The sequence below is a fragment of the Macrotis lagotis genome, chromosome 1 (genome assembly GCF_037893015.1).
Source record: "Macrotis lagotis isolate mMagLag1 chromosome 1, bilby.v1.9.chrom.fasta, whole genome shotgun sequence".
NCBI lineage: Eukaryota > Metazoa > Chordata > Mammalia > Peramelemorphia > Peramelidae > Macrotis > Macrotis lagotis.
In genome coordinates, this window is record NC_133658.1 from 866567763 (window position 1) to 866589280 (window position 21518).

The 21518-nt window shown below is 42.7% G+C and overlaps 1 protein-coding gene across 2 annotated transcripts in view; it reads left to right on the forward strand.

Annotated features, from left to right (window-relative positions):
- The first annotated feature begins 4237 nt into the window (after window positions 1-4237).
- RUNX3 (RUNX family transcription factor 3) overlaps window positions 4238-21518 on the forward strand; it is a 99920-nt gene continuing 82639 nt past the window's right edge. Inside the window, exons 1-2 of one of the 2 annotated variants that reach the window (XM_074218095.1) lie at window positions 4238-4421; window positions 4854-4919. In XM_074218095.1, the coding sequence (XP_074074196.1) occupies window positions 4862-4919 (58 nt within the window). In that variant the 5' untranslated portion in view covers window positions 4238-4421; window positions 4854-4861. Of the gene's footprint in view, window positions 4920-21518 lie in introns of both variants that reach the window. The other variant, XM_074218094.1, reaches the window with a different exon arrangement.

Sequence of the window (21518 nt, forward strand, 5' to 3'; positions counted from 1 at the left end):
TGGAACCCAGTAAATAAATGACCCATTGTCTCTTCTGTCAGGGAGCTGCAGAGCCAAGAATACAAGACCTGGGGTCTCTCTCACAGTTCTTGAAGTTCCATGTAAGTAAAGATGCCTAAACATCCATCCTAACCATTGACAGCTTATCAGTCCAATGACGGTGACCCTCTACCTCCAATCCATCAAACTTCTAAAGTCTTTGTGAGATCTTTTTTCCATTATCTTCATCCTGCTGCATCCTCTGGCTGCTTCCCTTAGTTCCTACCCATGAAATATAGTAACTCTGGGAGAGGGAAATAAGAGATATGATGATTGCTAGGACCCTTTTAAACTCCAGGATTCTGCCTGGTGATCACCAAGCTAAGTTATAAATGGGCTCTATTGGGCACCTCATCTCCCAGACAATGGGTCTGGAGTGTTGTTGAAGGAGACATAGGGTGGTATAGTGAATAGAGCATTGAATTTAGGGTCAGGGAAATTTGGGTTAGAGTCATTCCTAAGGCAAACTAATCTCTTTGGATCTTGGTTTCTTCTTCTATAAAGTAAAATGGGGAGAGGGAGGAAAGATGGACTTGATGATATTAAAGAACAACTTCATCTCTAAATCTGAGACCCTTTACATACATAGAAGCGTCATGATATAATGGAAGAAACATTAGCTTTAGGGTCAGAAAACTTGGATACAGATTCTTATTGCCTATAAGACTTTGAGCAAGACATTTCCTCCTCTCTAAGACTCAACATTCTATTCTATAAATTAAATTTGAATTTGATGACTTTTTAAAATATCTTATAGCTCTAAATTTTATGATTCTGTGCATATGAGAATGACAATCAGATGATCAGAATTCTAGTTCCAGCTGCCACCCACTCCCTCAGTACATTCCTTTTTTTCTTGTGACTTCAGTTTCCTCAACTGTAAGATGAATAGATTAGACTTGAGGTTTTCCCAGTTCTGAATCCTGTGTTCTAAGGTCCCTCCCAGCTCTAACATCTTGAGTTCTAAGGCACCTCCCAGCTCTGACATTTTGTGAGCTAAGGGCTGTCCCGGCTCAGTGTTCTAATGTCCCTCCTAGCTCTGGTATTGTATATTGTATGATATGTAGTGTATATACATGACATACAGAGATAAGGTAAATAGTTCCCCCACAAATACTAGGCTCCATCTCATTGCATTATAATCATGTTATATTCATATGAAGCCAAGCATTTCATTTTAACGTCAGAAAACTCTGCCCCCACAAACCCCCATTGCCGAGGACAGGAAGCTTGCTGCATGGCCAGTTGTTAATCACCTAATCTCCTTGAGTGACAGTAGATGATGCCTGGGATGCTCCATCGATAGCACATAGAACACCCATCAATTTCTCAACCACATAATGACCCCTTTTCCTTGGACCAGAAAGTAAATTTGGTATGTTTCAAATTTTCAGACACACCCATGGAAAAATGGGGTCATTAAAAGGAAAAGGGGGAAGGGGAAGAAAAATCATAGACCTTTTTATGGTAAAGAATATATTCTCTCTTTCATCAGAGGCCAGGCCACCTCCTTGGAGTTGAAGAGTTGAAGAACAATACTAGGCTTTGTAGACAATTGCACTAACTCTGGTCCGTGGGCTCCTTTGGCCCAGGTTAGAGGGAACTGGGTGGGTACTTTCATGGAAAAATATCTCCAATAGGACTTGGAGTTTCTGGAAGGTTTTGGCTGTGTCCTGGTGATAGGGGATGTTGGGAATGTCTGGGATCCAGAGATCACCACAGCTTATGAGACAAATGGCAAGCTTCAGACTGGAGTGCTCTGGACAAGAGGTGGGGCTTGGGCTTATTCTTCCTGTGCTGTGATGTCCAGGGGTTCCTTGATGCCTACTGTTCAGCTGGTTTACTAGGATTCTGAGAAGTTCCTCCTCCCCACCCCATTCTGGGGTTCCAACCTCTAGAAGCTGGTTAGAAGTGTGTGGTCATCAACAGCTGCACATTCTTACTGGGTTACATCACCAGCTGACAGTGCATATTGTAGGACTTGAAAACTGGCTTGTGGTGGGCAGGGGTTGGGCCGGGGGTAGTTCATACCAAAAGTCAATTTGAAGAGCCATAGATGGCTTTCCTTTTTCCTCAGAGGCCAGATGATGCTCTAGTGTTGACTCCAGTCTAGACTTCTGACCTACTCATCCATCCCCCCCCCCAAGCCCCAGACCCTGGGTATCCTCTCTTATCTACTCCTGATAGTCCTGCTACACCTCACTGATTCACACCCACCTCCTATCCTCAAAATTCCAATTTTCCCCTTGGTTAACTGTAAATCAATCATAAACCCAAAGACCAGTGACAGAGTTGGAGGCAAATGTTAGAGCTAAAAGGGACCTTAGAATATAGGTAAAGAAGCAGTCATTTCTTGGATATCCATGTTTGGAGGCCACAGAGATAAGAAACAGCTTCCCAGTCCCAGATCCAACTGGACACAGAAGTCACTCAATCAAGGCAGTTCAGCCAGAATAGTATCCCAGAATATGGGTGAGGAGTTCCGTGATAATCACGGTCCTATAAATGTTCCGAATGGATGTGTGGATGGGGATGGAGTAGATGTGGGGAAATCAACAAGACTTCTTTTAACAATAACCTTATTCAGTGGGGAAATGAAAGTCATCAGCCAAACCAGGTCATCGGGGTCAAGACCTGCCCATCAACAACTCTTATTATCATGTTGTTCAGTCATTTCACTTTATGTCTGACTCTTTGTGACCCCATTTGGAGTTTTCTTGGCAAAGATCTGGAGCAGTTTGCCATTTCGTTCTCCAGCTCATTTTATTCATGAGGAAACTGAGGCTGCTTGAAGTGACTTGTCCAGGGTCACACAGGTAGTAAGTGTCTGAGGCTGAGTTTGAACTCAGGTAGATGAGTCTTCCTAAATCCAGGTCTGGTGCTCTGGATGCCACCTAGCTGCAGAGAATAGGCTAATCTCCTGATTATGGTCTTGACCATGGTTTCGATTCTGTTCCTTAAAGAGGTTCTTCCTATCATTAACCAGAAGTCCTTTCAGCTCTACTGTGTGAGTGCACCTAAGCTTCTCAGTTTCCAACCTGAGATGGAATTTATGTTTCCTCCATTCCAATGTGTTTTCATGGCACTTTATTCTTCCTTTCTAGCTCCTTTCACACAATGTTTGGACCCTTATTAATAGTCAATCACTAGAATATCTATCAGGCCAAAGGGGGATAAGGTAGGAGTAAAGGACCACGAATGTTGGAAGGGGGAAGGTCAGGTAGGAGTATAGGGAGGGGAGGAGGGGATCAGTGCTGACCATTGATATTCTCAGCATCTTCTTTCTCCATCAATCAGAAGATCTAAAGGCTTCTCAGAAGAGTAACATCTCTCTGCTTGGTGGATTTCAGAAAGGAGACCAGGTTTATCTGGGCTCCAGTCTTAGAACTTAAGCTTTGTTGAGATCAGCCCAACTGATGTGTTTCCACAGCATCCTTCTCCTTGTCCCCTCTGGCAGCACCACTGGAATACAGACTGGCAATCCATTTATTGTGTGTTTAAAGAAGGCCCAGTTACTTAGCAAGAACCATGAATGGTGGAAGGGGGAAGGAGGGGAGGGAGGAGGACGGGGCACCAGAGACAGCCCAGAGCACTGTTTATATTGCGGCATATGCTTTGAATTTTTACTTAATACTAATTCATATAAAACCCCCGTCAAGAGCCACCCATCCACACATATGGAAGTGGTCTCACCAGTAACAATAGTCAGACGCAAAGGCCCAGGGTCGGCCCTGCTGGTGGGACAAGAGTTGCACCACAGACAAGTGGTGGGTGTGGGAGAAAGGCCAGTTAAAGGGAGAAAACCCCTTCGTGCCCATGGATGATGACTTCCATCAACCAATTAGCCATCCACATTATTCTCAGCCCTGGCAGGAGGATACTGTCATTAATTAAAGAGGAGGATGAGGAAAAAAATTTCTCATTAGCTCCACACCCCCTCTCCACCATGTTAACTGTTTTCAGAACAGAAAACTAACTGGGCCAACGGTATAGGCTGTTCCTTACCAACCAACACAGAAACTATCTTTTTTCTTTTTTTTTTCTTTCTTTTTTTTTAAAAGAAGAAGGAGCCACAGTGAGATCCCAGCGCCAGGGTGACGTTCTAGGTCAGGTGACACCCCTGGGGCCAATGAGTCTGTGTTGGGCTAAAGGCTTTTCAGCCTGGGGAGCTGAGGTTGGCTTGACACTCTGAAGGCCTCTTCCCCAACCACAGAACCACAAGCTGGGAGTCCTCTGCCATCCCCAGGGGTACCTGGGTAGGAGGGAGGGTTGGCTTCTCTCCATACCCTCATCCCCACTCCCCTCCTGGGGGGGAAGGGGACCCAGCCTTGCCTACACTTCTCATAGGTTGGGGAGGGGGTGTTGTTCTGTCTGCCTTAGGGGTAAGTTTCATTCATTCCTCTGGGCCCTGGCCCCCAGCCTGTTCTGCCCGCTGCTGCCTTGGGTCTCCCCCCTCGCTGCCCGCTGCTGCCTCTGCTCTCGCCCCTTCCATCACTAATGATAGTCTGTGCATATACTTCTGTTGAACACTCTGTGGCCAGACATTCCTGTGGGACTGAGAACCCAAATTCTTGGGTACAAATAGGCATTAGTTTCCTCTGGGATCTCTCTCTCTCTCTCTTTCTCTCTCTCTCTCTTTTTTTGTTTTTTTTTGTTGTTGTTTTTGCTTTTCCTACTTTTTTCTTTTTTGTTGCCACCCCTCTTTTTTTCAAATTATTTTCAAAAGTAGCAAAAAAATCACACACACACACACACACACACACACCCCAGTTCCAACCCAACCCCCTCAAGGACTGAATTCTCGCCTTCCTCAGACCAGACCATGGCGTCCAACAGTATCTTTGATTCCTTCACGACCTACTCGCAGCCCTTCATTCGTGGTGAGTAGAGAAATCCCCACATAGCCACTGGCTGCCCCGACACCCACTGCCCACTGTCTTGGGGTGGGGGAGTCTTGGGGTGGGAGCGAGAAGGTGGGCTGGCTGGGGGGTGTTTCTCCACCTTCCACTGGCTCTTCTGAAAGTGGTCCGCCACTGTTGTTTCCCAACTAAACGCCCTCCTTTCCCTCATCTCCGTTTTTCCCAACCCCCACTGCCACCCAAAGACAGGGCAGCTTTTTGCATTGAACATTGGAACCCTCCCCTTGGAGAATCTCCATAGACAACTTGAGTGATATTCTTAGCTTCTCTTTGAGGGTAGGGGGATGCCTTTGTCCTCAGTCTATGGGGCTGGGGAAGGGGGTGGCTAGGCCATGACCTTCTGAAGGGTAGTAACTGCTCAGCATCTCAAAGACCAGTGTTGCCAGGTTTCCGGGAGGGTTCCCTAGAAGTGGGGGGTACCAGGGTCCTCTCAACTATTGACTGTCTTCATAAGACCCATCGGTTTGATTTGACTTTTGAGACAAATAGTGCCTTGATCTAGCCCAGGGAAAGAAAAGAGTATTTGGCCTCAGGTTTACCTGCTAAGGATGGTGAATGCCACCAGCTGTGGTTAAGAGACTGAATTTGGGTTCCCAATGAAACCCTCTGAACCATCTCGGACCAAACTCTGAATAAAGCAGGGAAAGTTTGACCTGAGATATTAAGACAATATTTCTAAAGTTTTTATTTCGAGGATTATCATCTTCAGGGTAGGAAATAGGGAGGGGAAGGTACCCGGAGACTGGTTGAGAATTCAAGTGGCTTCTGCCCCTTGCTAAAAGTGGAAAGGAAAGAAAGTAGCCCCCTGCCCCCAACAAAATGTCTGTGGTCTATAGTCTATAGTACTGGTCAAAGATAAAGTATTTTTCTATAGTAATTCTATATGGTAACTGCTGCTGGTTGTGTGGGGGAGGCGAGGTGGGGGGGAGAGCATAAATGGCAGAGCCGCAAACATATCTCTGAGCTTGGTGGAACAGGCCGAACCCTTCCCTTCTGTTACAGAGACCTGGCTTCTGGCTTCCCCAATATATGTCACTGAAGAGAAAGCTATTGATGTTCTAAGTTTCTGATGGACAAACGATTCCTAGAGAGACGATTCTCTCATCTTAACTAGTTTCTCTCGTCTTAACTAGTTTTCTTGCAAATTATTAGAAGTCTAATAAGAACCCTTTGTGTGTATGTATGTGTGTGTGTGTGTGTGTGTGTGTGTGTGTGTGTGTGTGGTTTGGGGATGGGGTTGGTAGTCTGACACTCATTGTAACAACTGTTATATAGGAAATAGCTCCATTACAAGATTATAGAATATCAGGCCTGGAAGGAACTTTCGAACAGGACACATCAGAACTGGGAGGACTCAGACCACAGGCTGGCAGAGCTGGAAGGAACCTTAGAATCTAAAATGTCAGAGTTGGGAGGGATCCTGGAACACAGAGTTAGAACTGGAATGAACCTCAGGCCACCAGTCCAATATTTTCATTCTACAGATGAGGAAACTGAAGCTCAAGGTGGTGCTGGAATTTGTCCAGTGTCCATATCACTGAGATAGGATTTGAACCCAGCACTTCTGATTCCAAAGATCTGTAAATAGCAAGTAAGAAGGGACTCTAAAATGGAAAAGAACTGAAGACATAGACTGGTAGAACTGTGTGAGATCTTTCATCTCTGAAAGATCTGTTGGCCATGAATATTCAGAACTAGGAGATCATCTAACCCAATTTCTTCATTTTACAGATGAGGAAATGGACTAGGGACATTGTCCCAGCTTCCCAGGGAGTAGGCATCAGAAGGGAGATTTGAATCTACATCTTCAGACCCAAACTAGTGTTCTTTCCTCATTAACATTTTGGAAGACAAGTTAAAATGTAGATTGTCAGAGCAAGAAGGGACCTAGGGCCATATAGAATGCTAGAACACAGAATGCGAGACCTGGAAAGGGACTTAGAACACTAAACTAACAGTTTTGGTGGCCAAGCTAAGACTTGGACTGATTCTCCTGTTTGCCCAGCTAGTGTTCTTTCCATTAGAATAGACATGCTAGGAGGGCTGGGCCCACAGAAGTAGTGAACTGAGGGGCAAGCAGCAGGTCAAACTACTGTTTCCTTGTTTGTCTACCTGTGTCTGACCAGCCTGCAGTTCACTGAATACACTCATTTGATCTTATGAGCCAAATCCAAGATTGTACCTCTAGAAGCCAGATCCAGGCAGGACAAGACCCTGGGGCCAGAAAAGAGGAGGCACCAGCCACACAATCGGGAGACTTGGTTTCTTACAGAGGCTACCATACTGATGTCATTTGCTGGGTTGCTTCCTCTTTTCCCCAGCTAAGACTGATCTGGGCTACAGACCAGTTGGACCCCTAAGCTGGGTCAAGGAGGAGGCGGAGGAGAAGGAGAAAGAGCAGGCCATAGCCTTAGGGTGGCCAGGCCGCCAGCTGCTATTGCCACCTTCAGGTTATCATGGTCCTCTTTCACCAGGCCTGAGCAAACAGCAGAAAGTCACCCCTAGTAAAACACTGGATATGAGTGGCAGGGTATGAGTCCCCCCCCCCCCACCATGAGCTGTGTGCTCCTTTTCCTCCCTCCTTCTAGGATGCTCATGTTATTATAGAAGTCCCTTTGTCCCCTTGTTGTGCTAATGAAAGGCAGCTCCTATGGCAAGAAAATAAGGGTTTATAAAAAACATTTGCACTGCTCTTTGTGATCTCTATTCTCTCTTCTACAAGCCAGATGAAGAAATACTAGGGTTTGACTCAGTGTTCTCAAGACAGACACGCTCCTGTCTGTCTTAAATTAAAATCCCTAAATGATCAAATAAGCTTAATCAATGACCTAGCTAATCATGATGAGATGACTAGGTAGTTAGGTATCCAAGTGGCTAGAAAATGGAACTTGGGGGTTGGAAAGAACTAGGTTCAAATCTAGCCTTGGACATTTCTTAGCTATGTAATGGGCAAATGGATTTACTTCCCTAAACCTCAGTTTTCTTATCTATAAAATAAGGGTAACAATAGTACCAGCCTTTCTGTGGTCATCATCAGGATAGCACGAGAAAATCTTTGTAAAGGACTTTGCAAACCTTAAAATGCTAGTGATTGTTATTATTGTGCATTTATTAAGCATCAATTATTAAAGCAGAGTAGGAAATAATGGGAAAAGAATTGGATTTAAGATCAGAAGATGTGAATTAAAATCCCAAATCTATCATTATCTGTGCCCTGGAGAGGTCCTTAACCTTTATGCCCAACATTTCCTTTTCTGAGTGGGGCTGATTAGATGAACTCTAAGGATCCCTTCCAGGGCTAAATCCATGAGTCACTGTATTAAGCACTAGGGATACCAAAAAATGATACAATCTTTGACATTCTAAGAACTGATAATCTACTGGGAGGAATGACATCTACATATATAAGTATATTCAAATTTTCTTCAGTTTATTTGTCCATAGTTCTTTGCATGTTATTCCCTTGATTAGACTATAAGCTTCTGGAGGGCAAGGACTGTATTTTGCTATTCTTTGTATCCTCACTGACACATAGCAAATGCTAAATGAATGTTGTCTGATTGAAAAAAAAACACAAAATAGATTCAAAGCAAATAAAAGGTAATTTAGTAGAGGAAAAAAAGACTGAGGGAAATCAGAAAAGGTCAGTTTTGGAGGGATACTTGAGATTTAAAAGAAGTGGAAGGTTCTAAGAGATGATAGTGAGAAGGTACTATTTTTTGAGCCTAGGGACCAACTAAGAGATGGACATCTTTTGTGAGGAATAGGGAGAATGACAATTTATCTCTAGCAGAAAGTGGAGTAATTCATAATACACCTGGGAAAGTTGGTTGGATCCAGATGGTGAGGGGCTTTAAAATCAAACAGAAGAGTTTGTGTTTTGATGCTAGAGATGATAGGCCATTGAAGTTTGTTGAGCAGGAGAGTAATCTGGCTAGACCCATTCTTTAAGATAATCGCCAGCAATTTAAAAAAAAATATGAATTGCAAAGGACAAAGACTTGAAGCAGCAAACCAAGTAGAAGATGGATTTTTATAGCCTAGGTGATGAAGGCCTCTGTGGCTGGAGAGAAGATGCTTCCAAAAGATGAGAAATAATAAGACTTGGTAATAGATGAGCGTAATGGCAAAGAGGAATCAAGAGCTCTGTCGGCCATGTTCTAACTATTCTATTATCTGCATGGAGTATAATACAGATCAAGCAATATCATTTTTCTTTATTAAACTGTCCATGAAAATCACTGTCCAAAGAGAATCTTTCCTAAGGTTGACTCTGATTCCCACCTAAATGGGCCCATCTCCAGGATGGACTACAGAGGATACAAGGTCAAGTTGAAATAAAATGAAGAATTAGCTGGATCTCCAGTATGGAAATTGCATTGTGTGGAACAGGACATCCACAGGGTGCCTGGGAGGGCAGTGCCATGGCTTCCCTAGTCTTCCATCATGGGGACTCCCTATAGAAGACTCCCAGTTCAGGGGAGGTTGAGCCTCAGGGGCTGAATGCATCAGGAACTATTTCTACCTTGGGGTTACGTAGGAAGGCATTTATGATGAGCTGGAAAAGGAAACCTCAGTCTGTCCCATACAAGACTAACTAGCTCCTAGACCATAGTTTTAGGGTGGGAAGGGAACTTAAGAGTCCAACTTCCTCATTTTCTAGATGAGAAAACTGAGGTTTACAGACTTGGCTGAAGTCTGAATTCATACAGCTAGGCAAAATTTGAACCCAGGTCTTGCCATTTCTAAGACCACCATTATATTCACTATTCCATGTTGGTCACTGATTTGCATTGTGTCCCTGAATGGGTGATAGGCAGGACTGTTTTAGGATTATAGCAGTGACTTACATACAGTAAGAATTTAAGAACATCCTTTCTATGTATTCATTCATTCACTCACTCATTTGTTCCACTGTTGGAAATATTAGACCTGTCACTTCTTTACATCTCTGAGAATAGGTGTTTTTCCATCTGCCTTTCTTAGTTAAGATATGCTGCTGATGAGACCTCAAAATCATGGACCTTTGGTCCTTCTGCCTCCTGGAACAGCTATGGAATCATTGGTTCAATAAATGCTAAAATCACAAAGGAACCTAGGACCCCAACTGTTGATGATGGAAGGGACCTTAAAACGTAGAGTGTCAGAAGTGGAAGGGACCTTAGGACATAGAATGTTGGAACTGATTAGGAAGTCTTACAATATACAATGTCATATCTGAAGGGGTCCTAAACACCATCCAGTCTACTCCCCTCCCAATTTCACAGGCAAGGAAATTGAGACCCAGAGAGAACTGCAGTGAAGTGACTTGCCTAAGGTCACACAGCTAGGTAATTATCAAGTGTCTGAGGTCGGATTTGAACTCAGGTCCTCCTGACTCCAGGGCCAGTGCTTCTTTCACTGCATCACCTAGCTGCCCCCCTCTAACTGGTTTTTAACATGATATGGTGGGAAAAGTCCAAAATTGAGAATGAGATGACCTTGGCCTCCCCCACCTCTAGCACTTATCTCCTGTATGATCTAATATGACATCTTTGCCCTAAGGTTTCCTACCAGTTCTGACATTTATAATTAACTCTGATACTGTGTGATTCTCTGAGTCTGGGAAGCATTCTTCCCCACCCCTAGCCCCCTGCCCTTCTGCCTCAGTCCAGAACCTTCCCTCCTTTTCCCCTGGCTATCACTAATTTGTTCTCTGTCCCTCTCTGGTCTCATCTCTCCCCTGTGGGTTGATCCTCACACTAGAATGGCACGTCACAAGAAGGCCTCATTTCCTTTTCCAGTGACTGTTCTCAGCACCAAACACCTCCCACGGATAGAGGGTTTTTCTGAGGAAGACAGGAGGCAGCTGTTTCCCGCCTCTACCAAGGAGTGAAAAAGAGGAAATAGGCCCTGGTTGCAATCGGCAGGATTTGGGTTAGACCTCAAAGACAGAATCCTCTGGTGAGGGTGACTGTTAGAAGCTGTAGGGTTGCCCTAGGTGGGATTGGAGCATCCATTCTTCTGAAGATCTTTGAGAGTGAGATGGCTAGGGATCAAGGGGTCTTCTATCTTGGGGTTCCATGGAGAGATTTAACAGGACCTGAAAACTTGGATGGAGGAAAAAAATGAGTTCTTTTTTTAACTAACCTTTAATCTCCTTTATTTTATTTTAGGTATTTAAAAATATCCTTCTTAGAAAAAGTCTATAGGCTCTACCTGACTGACAAAGGGATCTATACACACATACACACACACACACACACAAAGAATCCCTGCTACTGTAGATAAATATGGGCACAAGCTTGGATGAAGGTGGAGAATATAGGGATGATTTCTAGAAACTTCTTGTAAACCACAAAAACTTTTGAAAATGACTCCCTTTGTTTCTTAATCTTTTTGTCCAAAGACTGAGGGGTGGTGGTAGGGGAAAAGGAGCCAAAGTCTAAACTCATTGTGATTATAGGTTCTTAAATCTAAAGCTGGAAGGACCTCAAAGACCTACTACTCCACCCCCCCCATTTTAAATATATGGAAACTGAGGCCCAGGGAGGTGGAGATTTGATCAAGGTTTAATTCGTTGTCCCCTTGAGAGGAAAAAAGTCCAGCTAGACATAGAAGGAAACTGGAGCCACATTGGAGAGCCAGTGTGAAAGGCAGGGGTCACAGCCCTGCTGTGCCCATAGAGGGATGGTTCCCAGACAAATGGGCGGGCTGGCAGTGCCCACTCAGCAGTTTCAGAGCTGGCTCTTTGAAGCCTCTCCTGTACATACCTAGGCCTGACCCCAAAGACCACCCAGCCAGACCAAAGAGTGGCACATTCCAAAGGGGTGGCCCTTTCCTCTCTCTCCCCACATCATCCCACCTCAACCCGATGGGGCCTCACCCTCTCTCCTGATTCATCTGCAAATAACAGGGACTCTATGTCCCAGCCTTGCCCACCACGATCCACATAGAGAGACCATTGAGAGGCTTACCAGCCCTTCCCAACCAGCAGACCGCTGTCCTGTGGTCCCAGTGAAAGAATGAAGTTTTTCTAAACCACCTGGGGAGGAACAGGGTGGGAAAAGAGACAGGGAGTGGTCACCCCAAAGGTGCAGGCACTGAAAGCATGACCCACCAGAAGGATCTGAAGGGTACAGACCCCTGAGGTAGCTTGTCCTGAGTCAGCATATCTAAAGCCTCACACAGGACTTCTACAATGATGAAGAGGTGGGAGGATGGAGGTGAGGCAGGTTGCCTGGACCTATCATCTTCCCATCTGGCAACATGTCTTAGACAGAAATCTCAAGAACAAAAGCAAGCCCAAGGTGATTTCTTCAGTTATCATCTGAACCTTCAAAAACATGGCTTTTCTCAGAGAATCATTAAAATTGTGAAACTGGAAGGGCATTTAGAAGACAAAATCATCTAAATGTTCTAGAACATTTAACTAGATGATAGAATATTAGATCTTGGAAGAACTTTGGAACAGAGGATATGAGTGGAAAGGACCTTAGAAAACACAGAATATCAGGACTGGAAGGGACCTTAGAAAATGGTGTCAGATTTAGAAAGAAGTCTTAGGACATAGACCATCACAGCAAAGAAAGGTCTGAGAACACTGAATATTAGTACCTGAATGGATCTTAGAACATAGAATGCCAGAGGTAGAAGGGATCTCAGAACATTTAAAACATGTAATTTATTATTTTCAATGTCTTAAGCACCTACACATCAGGTCCTGTACTTGTTGCTTGGATATGCAAAGATGAAATTCTAATTCTTTACTTTTCAGTTTGTCTACTTTGGGGATTGATTATCCAATGCGCCCTCTTCTTTTCTTCCTTTTTCCTACCACTGGCTTTTTTGTTCTCTCCCTCCCCTCCTGACCCTTACCTTCTACCAGGATCACCCAGGATCATAATCATAAAAAAATGCAGTTCTCCAAATCCAGTGTTCCAATCCATTCTCTAGCCACTAAGTGATTTTCCTAAAACTCAAGTTGGATCATGCTGGGACTCAATAAACTTCATTGGCTCCCTATCACCTCCAAGATCAATTATAAAATGCTTTATTTGGCATATGTTCTTACATTTTCCTCTCCATCACATATTCTTTGATCGAGTGACACCGGTCTCCTGACTATTCCTTCCCTCAGTTCTGGACATTCTCTCTGACTGTCCCCCATGCTTAGAAAGGTCTCCCTCCTTGACTTCCACTATTGACCTCCCAGTGAAAGTCCCAGTTACATTAAGTTCCAACTAAAATCTCACTTTCTTACTCCCATTGCCTTTGTTCTGTTAATTATATCTTATATCCAATGTATCCCAGTTTATATTGTATATATTTGTTTACATGCTGTGAGCTCCCTCAGGGCAGGGATTGCCTTTTATCCCTTTTTGTATCCTCCACACTTATCACAATGCCTGGCTCATATTAGGCAATAAATATTTATGGCATTAATGACTTGAGGAGAGGCAGTTGTGATATTTACTGGCTGTTCTGTCCTTGCCACCTCTTTGAGTCCTAGCAGTCTCATCCGTAAACGGGAATAAAAATACTTCCAATGTGATAATATATGCAAAACATTTTATAAATGTCAAGACTCTGTCAGTTATTGTTATCATCATCATCGTGAATACCAAATGATATAAAGACTGTGATCTTCAGAAGGAGTGAAGGATAGAGGAGAGGGTCCTATATATAATATGCTAGACACTTTGTGAAATACTCGGATACAAAGTTAAAATCCAAACAGATCCTGCCCTCAAGGAACTTCCAGTCTCCTGGGGTGGTGAGGGGCTTGGGGGAAGAGACAAAACATATACACACATAGGAAGAAAAAAAATATCATGTATTTTAAAGAGGGAGAGAATGATAACAACTGGAGGATCAGAAAACACCTGGTAGGAGGGAACACCTGACTGAGACTTGGAAGGAATAAGATTTTATGAAGCAGGGAGGTGAGGGAGAACCTTCCAGACATATGGGTGTGTTAGTTATAGGGAACAGTTAGCAAATTTGAACAGGGTGTATGAAGGAGAGTAGTATGAAACAATACCTGGAAAGTTATATAGAAGGCCAAATTGTAAATTACTTTCCTTTTTTTTTTTTTAGATTTTTTTTTGCAAGGCAAATGGGGTTAAGTGACTTGCCCAAGGCCACACAGCTAGGTAATTATTAAGTGTCTAAGGCCAGATTTGAACCCAGGTACTCCTGACTCCAGGGCCAGTGCTCTGCACACTGCACCACCTAGCCGCCCCTAATTACTTTCAATCAATCAATATTTATTAATACTTACTTTATCCTTTTTTTTTCTTAGTTTTTTTTGGGGGGAAGTGAGATTGTGACTCACCCAAGCCAGGAAATATCAAGTATCTGAGACTGAATTTGAATCTAGATCCTCCTGACTCCAGTTTCAGTGTTCTACCCACTGTGACATCTAGCTACCACTTCTATTCTTAACTTTTTAAGCTTTTACAATCAGAAACAATGGGGAGCCAGTGAAGATTTTTGAGTGAAGGCAGTGAGAAAGGGAGGGAAGGAGCAGCAAACCAGTTCAGATCTATGTGACTTTTTAATTTTATTCTATTTTTAATGTATGGGGAAAAAACAAGTATTTGCATAACATAGTACAATAAAAAAGACTATTGTACATGAAATTACTATGCACAACTTGTTTTTCCTTTCAAATATACAACAAAATTATCTGTTTTAAGAATATTAATGTGGGGGTGGCTAGGTGGCACAGTGGATAGAGCACTGGCCCTGGAGTCAGGAGTACCTAAGTTCAAATCCTGTCTCAGACACTTAATAATTACCTAGCCGTGTAGCCTTGGGCAAACCACTTAACCCCATTGCCTTGCAAAAACTAAAAAAAAAAAAAAAAAAAAAAAGAATATTAATGTGGCAATAAATTCTCACCCACCCTTTTCTTCCAGGTCCAGATCCAATAGCACTTCATCTTAGAAGGCTTCCCTGACCACCATCCTTAGAACAGAATATTTCCTTCCCATCTCTGACCTCTTTTTCACACCCAGATCTAAGTATACTCTTGGGGAGTTTGGTTATCTGTATCTGTCTGCACCTGCATCTTGCCAAACAATTTAGATTGGAAGCCCTGTGAGGGCAAGGCTCAAGTTGTCATCATCTTTGTATCCCCATTTTCCCTGTGAGTACAAAGATTCATACAGTAGGAGTTAAGTAAATATCAAATGAATGAATGGGTTGAAGGGTGGGAATTGGGCTGCCTGGAGATTTCCCCTTCCTACCTCTTCTTTCCCCCAAGGCTTAAGTCCTAGCTTTGCCACAAACTGGCTCTGTGTCCTTGGGCCTCAGCTTTCTCCTCTATAAGAGGGGAGAGATTTAATCTTTTGCCCTCAATGTGGAAATGAAATCATGAATGGGAGAGTGCCCATCACACACAAGGGATGTTATTATTAGCACTTATTACCCAAATCTTGAAGCATTCTCTGAGGTAGTTTCTGAAGACTCTTTAGAGTCACTTAGCACAACATTGGCTCCATTTTCCATATGATGGTGTTGCTAGGTAGTGTGGTGGGTCTGGAGTCAGAAAGATCTGAATTCAAATCCAAATTCAGACACTCACTAGCTTTATGACTCTGGGCAAGTCACTTCAACCTGTTTGCCTCAGTTTCCTCATCTCTAAAATGATCTGGAGAAGAAATAGTAAATCACTGCAGTAGTTTTGGTCAAGAAAGCCCCAGGGGGTGGTTAGGTGGCGCAATGGATAAAGCACTGGCCCTGGAGTCAGGAGTACCTGGTCTCAAATCCGGTCTCAGACACTTAATAATTACCTAGCTGTGTGGCCTTGGGCAAGCTACTTAACCCCATTTGCCTTGCAAAAAAACCTAAAAAGAAAAAAAAGCCCCATGGACAACATTGTTGTGCTATGGTCCACAGCATCTTAAAAAGTCAAATACGACTGAATAAATGACTGACAACCTATGGAAGAGAAGGGAGAAAAGTGGTGTGAAGGTAGAAAGTCTAGCATTTATTGGCTCTGATCCAACACTGAGTCCATTCCAAGCTTGGATCCCAGAGAATTGACCTCCCTTTGTTCCATGAACAGCACCCTCCATCTCTCGTTTCCATTTTCTCTAGCTGTTTCCCATACCTAGAATGTTCTTCCTCCTCCTGACCTCCCTGGCTCCTTCTAAGTCCTTACTAAAATTCACCTTTTATAGGAAGACTTGCCCAACCCCTCTTAATTCCCATTTTTTTCCTGTTAATTTTCCTATTTTTCCTCTGTTAATTTCCTATTTATTCTATTTATTTGTTAATCATTCTATTTATCTGATCATTTCCTATTTCCTATTTATTCTGTATGTAACTTACTTTTGATGTTTTCTCCCTCATTATATTGTAAACTCCTTGAAGATAGGGATTTTCTTTGTCTTGTTTGTATCCCCAGTTCATAGCACAATATTTAGTAGGCACTAAAATGTTTATTGAATTGAATTGTCTCAAGATCTCCAAAGATCCTGTTCCCCATCCTGGCCAGAGCTGCATATTGCCTTCTCTCCAGAGAGGGCAGCTAAGAGCCCACATCCTGAGGCACTAGACACATGAGAAAAATTCCCCCTAAGTCTCATCCCTGACTCCTGCTATAGGGCTCAATCATCCCCTTCATTCTCTAGGAGCTACCACCCTATCTAGCCCAGACAGGGCCATTTCCTCTCCCCTGGAAAAACTGTCAGAACAAAGAGGGAGCTGTCCCAAATGGGGCCCCTGGATATAGTTCTCCAAGCCCTTTAGTTTCATAATGACTGGTTTCAGCAACTTGTGATTAGTTGAAAAATGATATTATAACCACCTCTTTGGACTTTGGGGATGTCCGGTCTGTTCTCTGACCTGTCCTCCCACCTTGTGGAGCCCTTAGAACTGAGAATTTTAAAGGTGAAAGAGAACTTAGAACTCAAATGTAAGGCGTGGAAGAGCCATTTGAGATCATCTAGACCATTCTCTTCAGTTTAGAGATTGAGACCAGAAAAATGTTAGAAAGGCTGCCTAAGTACAAAGTTAATACTTAAGAGAAACAATCTTTAATTGAAACTAGAAAAGTCAGAGCTAGGTCCAGACTCAAGAACTGACCATTTCAACTAAACAAGAATTTATAAAAATGACTCCTGTGTGCAGGACTTGATGGTCAGCCTTCAGGATGAAAAAAAAAATGATGCTACTCCTGCCTTCAAGGAGTTTATAATCTAGAGGAGATGGTGGGAATGTTATGACCATCCAAATCCAAGTTCAGCTGCTCAACTCAGTCATCTCCTGAGAAGATTAAAAAGAGGTCTAAGAAATTTGGACAGAGAAAGGGAATTACACTCAGAAAAGATCAGGAAGGCTTCACCGAGGAAAAGGTAACACCCTAGCTGAACCTGGACTTGAAGATGCTCTAGATGAGAGCTTGCTAGGGGCTTCTGTTTAACTGCCAGAGTCTTAAAGAGCTTGAATCTTTCTAAACTACAGTGAGGGATCAGAGAAGGCTGTCTGTGAAGGACTTTCCCTAGGACTATGGGATAGAATATTGTAAGATAAAATAAAATTTCATTATCATTATTATTATTATTATTATAATTATTATTATTAAAGACAATATGGTATGCAATGGTGCAAACACTGCATCTAATGGCTACATTGCAACTGTAACACTTGGGAATACTGACCAAACCAGTTAAAAAAATTGAAAATATTTAACAAAAATAAGTAAAAATACAATAGAATATAGAGAGTGTTAATACTTATGTGACCCATGGGGGTCCTTATGTATGGTATAGGGACCCCTATTTCTTTTTGAATTTGATATTACTGGTATAGTGGATAGAGAGCTAGTCTCATAGTTAGGAAGACCTGGGTTCGAGTCCCACTTCAAACACAGACTACGTGACCCTGGGAAAATCTCCTAACTTTTGGCAGCTGAAGCAAGATATCCAAGATCAGCAATTGACCAATAGGTATCATTCTGCATTGATGGAGGAAGTTTCCTCATCAAGGGCTTCCTTTGACAAAATTCATATAGAAATGGGGGTGGGGGCAGCTAGGTGGCGTAGTGGATAAAGCACCGGCTCTGGAGTCAGGAGTACCTGGGTTCAAATCCGGTCTCAGACACTTAATAATTACCTAGCTGTGTGGCCTTGGGCAAGCCACTTAACCCCGTTTGCCTTGCAAAAACCTAAAAAAAAATAGAAATGGGGGGCTACTAAATAGTATATAAGGATCCAAGTGAACTCCACATAATGTTAACATTATCTATGTTCTTTTGAATTTTGTTAAAGATTCCCCAATTACAAGCGCTGAGCCTTCAATACCTCTGCAGTATGCCAAAGAAACTACAAGTTTGGACCAAAAGAAACAGAAACAAAACTATGCATGGAAAATACAAATCTTTTGATGTAGATTTGAAGTCAGGAAAACTTTTTGACAATGAGAGCTGAACAAAAGTAAAATGGGTTGACTTGGAAAGTAGTGAGTTGCCCTCCTTAGGGGGTCTTCAGAAAAAGAATAGATGACCATTTATTGCCTGTGTTTGGATTTTCTTCTGTATGATCTGTATTGGACTAAAAAGACTAAAGTTCTTTTTAATTCTCAGTTCTATAATTCTGCAATTTTATTTTGGGGGGGAGAAGAGAGAGCAGATATTAAGAGACATACACTTCTTAAAAACTGTATATAAAATTTATATTTTTCATTTTCTCTCCCTCCCACACACCCCCACCAGACCCATAGAAAAGGAAAGAGTAAAGAAAACCCTCTTAACAAATGAATATAGGCTAGTAAAACAAATCCCCAAATTGACCATATCCAAAATTCTATGCCCCACTCTAGGACCGAAGCCCATCACCTCCCAGTCAAGAGTCCTCTGGAATCTTTTATTGATTGATCAGAGTTCTTATATCTTTCAAACTTGTTTTTCTTTCCAATGTGATTGTATAAATTCCTCTCCCAGGTCCATTCCCTCAACTTTGTATCAGCTCATATGAGTAGCTGTGATCTGAATCTTGAAGGATGGGCAGAATGTCAGCAGGCAGAGGCAGTGGATTGTAAAGACAGAACAAAAAACAGTGAGAAAACACCAGACTTATTTGGTAGATGACAAACTGATCTTCTTGGCTGTGGTAGAGAGAATCCGGGAGGGAGAGGAGTGTGAGTTAAGGTTGGACAGGTAGAGTCAGCTGTGAAGGGCCCTGAATATCAGACTAAAGAGTATGCTCTTGACTTGATGGACAATGGGGAGCTATAGAAGGTTTCTTAGCAGGGCAATGGCAATTGGACATGAGAGATGCTTCATGCCTATTTGTTGAATTGAATAATGATTGTGAATTAAGTAGATTCATTTCAAACCACATATAGGATATAATGTCAGGGCAGAGACTGAAGGCAGAGAGACTGATTAGGAGTGTGTGTGTGTGTGTGTGTGTGTGTGTGTGTGTGTGTGTGTGTGTGTGTGTGTTTGCATGCAAAGGAGGGGGAGTTATAGAGAGTATGGGGGAGGGGAGGATGTCTGGGTTTTTGAGTGTTTGTTGAAACCACACACACACACACACACACACACACACAAACTCAAAATATAACTTTAACTCAAAGTCAGATTCTTAAATGTGTTGGTTTCCCTCTGGCTCTGTCACACACCTCCCCCCTTCCCTTTCTACCAATATCATTAACTCTTTCTTTTTCCAGTAAGTTCATTCATTGATTCATTCATTCATTTGTTCACTGTCCTCAATAGCTCTCTTCTTTGAGACCTCCTTATGACATGTGGATGACCTCAGGTTTCTTTTTTCCTTTAGCTCTTGCACAGAAATGCTGGTTTCAGAAGGTATAATCACAAATATACAGACTTATTCCCCCTAACATGTGTGAAGCCTAATCCTTCTCCCTAGGTTGCACCACCTCCAGAGAGGGGAAGATTGTTAGGATCATAATTTAGCTCCATTCCCATAGGGCACAGTCATGGTTCCAAATCTAAAGCCTTCTCCAGCTCAAGTCTCAGGTTTCTCCAGGTTCCCATGCTGGACTGGCTAGAGTCACCATCCCTCCTGCATTTCTGACACCAAAGTGACTATGGAGGAGATTATAGCAAGTCATAACTAAGGCAGATCCTACCAAAGTGGGTAGGGAAGGCTTCTAGGATTGACTTATAACCTGCCTTTGAAACTAGCTTAGGAAAAAGTGAGGGGTTCATCCCTAAAGATTCTAGGAGTCAGACAAATAGGGAAGCCCAAGGAGCCACCTCCTAACAATGAGAGTGGCCCAAAAGGACATGAAGGGGTGACCTCAAGTGTATCTTGCCACTCCTTTCCTGGAGGCCTCCCAATTCAGGTTAGGTAGGCTGGTGCTATTGAAGAAAAGATTCTCATTTGGACCCCAGAAGATCCCTTCTATTCATTTCCAAAGGTCTGGGTGCAGTTAGAGGTCTTCTCTTGAGAAGACTGTCCTAATTTGAGTAGTCTGGTCACAAAGAAGTTAGCTTCCTTTCTTCCTTCCTTTTTTCCTTTCCTTCTTTCCTTGCTCCTTTCCTTGTTCTTTCTTTCCTTCCTTCCTTCCTCCCTTGAATTAAATAATTATTTTTAGGCTTTTTGCAAGGCAATGGGGTTAAGTGACTTGCCCAAGGCCACACAGCTAGGTAATTATTAAGTGTCTGAGACCAGATTTGTACTCAGGTACCCCTGATTCCATGGCTCATGCTCTATCTACTGCGCCACCTAGCCGTCCCCCCCTTCCTTTCTTCAGATTGAATCTGGTTTAATTCAAACCCAGGGTTGGGGTTCTGGGTTTGAACGATACCAGACTCAATCTCAAGGGCACCTTACAAACTATTCTTCTAGTTCTTGCCTTAGTCTAGACCAAGAGACAATGATGAACGTTTTATATGGTTTATTAAGGTTGACAAAGCACTTTATATACATTATCTCATTTGACGATACAGTAAGCAATAGGTTATAGTGGAAAGCATCAGGACTGGGTTCAGTACAGGGTTTAGCTACCTAGACATTGGGCAAGTCATTTTTCCCTTTGTTGTTGTTCAGTTGTTTCAGTCTTATCCAACTCTTTGTGATTCCATTTGGGGTTTTCTTGGTAAAGACACTGGAGTGATTTGCCATTTCCTTCACTAGCTCATTTTACAGATGAAGAAACTGAGGCAAAGAGTTAATTGACTTGCCCAAAGTCACACAGCTAGTAAGTGACTGAGACCAGATTTGAGCTTGGGGAGATGAGTCTTCCTGCTTGACCTGGCACTCTATCCACTATTCCACTAATATTCCCCCTTTGCTGAGCTTTAGTTTCCTTTCTTTTTTTGGGGGAGGGGGGTAAGGTGATGGGGTTAAGTGACTTGCCCAAGGTCACACAACTAGGTAATTATTAAATGTCTGAGGCCAAATTTGAACTCAGGTCCTCCTGACTCCAGGGTCAGTGCTCTATCCACTGCACTACCCTGAATTTTAGTTTTCTTATCCACAAAATAGGGGTAATAATAATTGAGATCTATTGCTATCATTAATTAGTAATAGAAATATTTTAAATGCTGTTATTACTCCAAGAAATCATCTATTTATTTTACAAACATCTAAAACAATT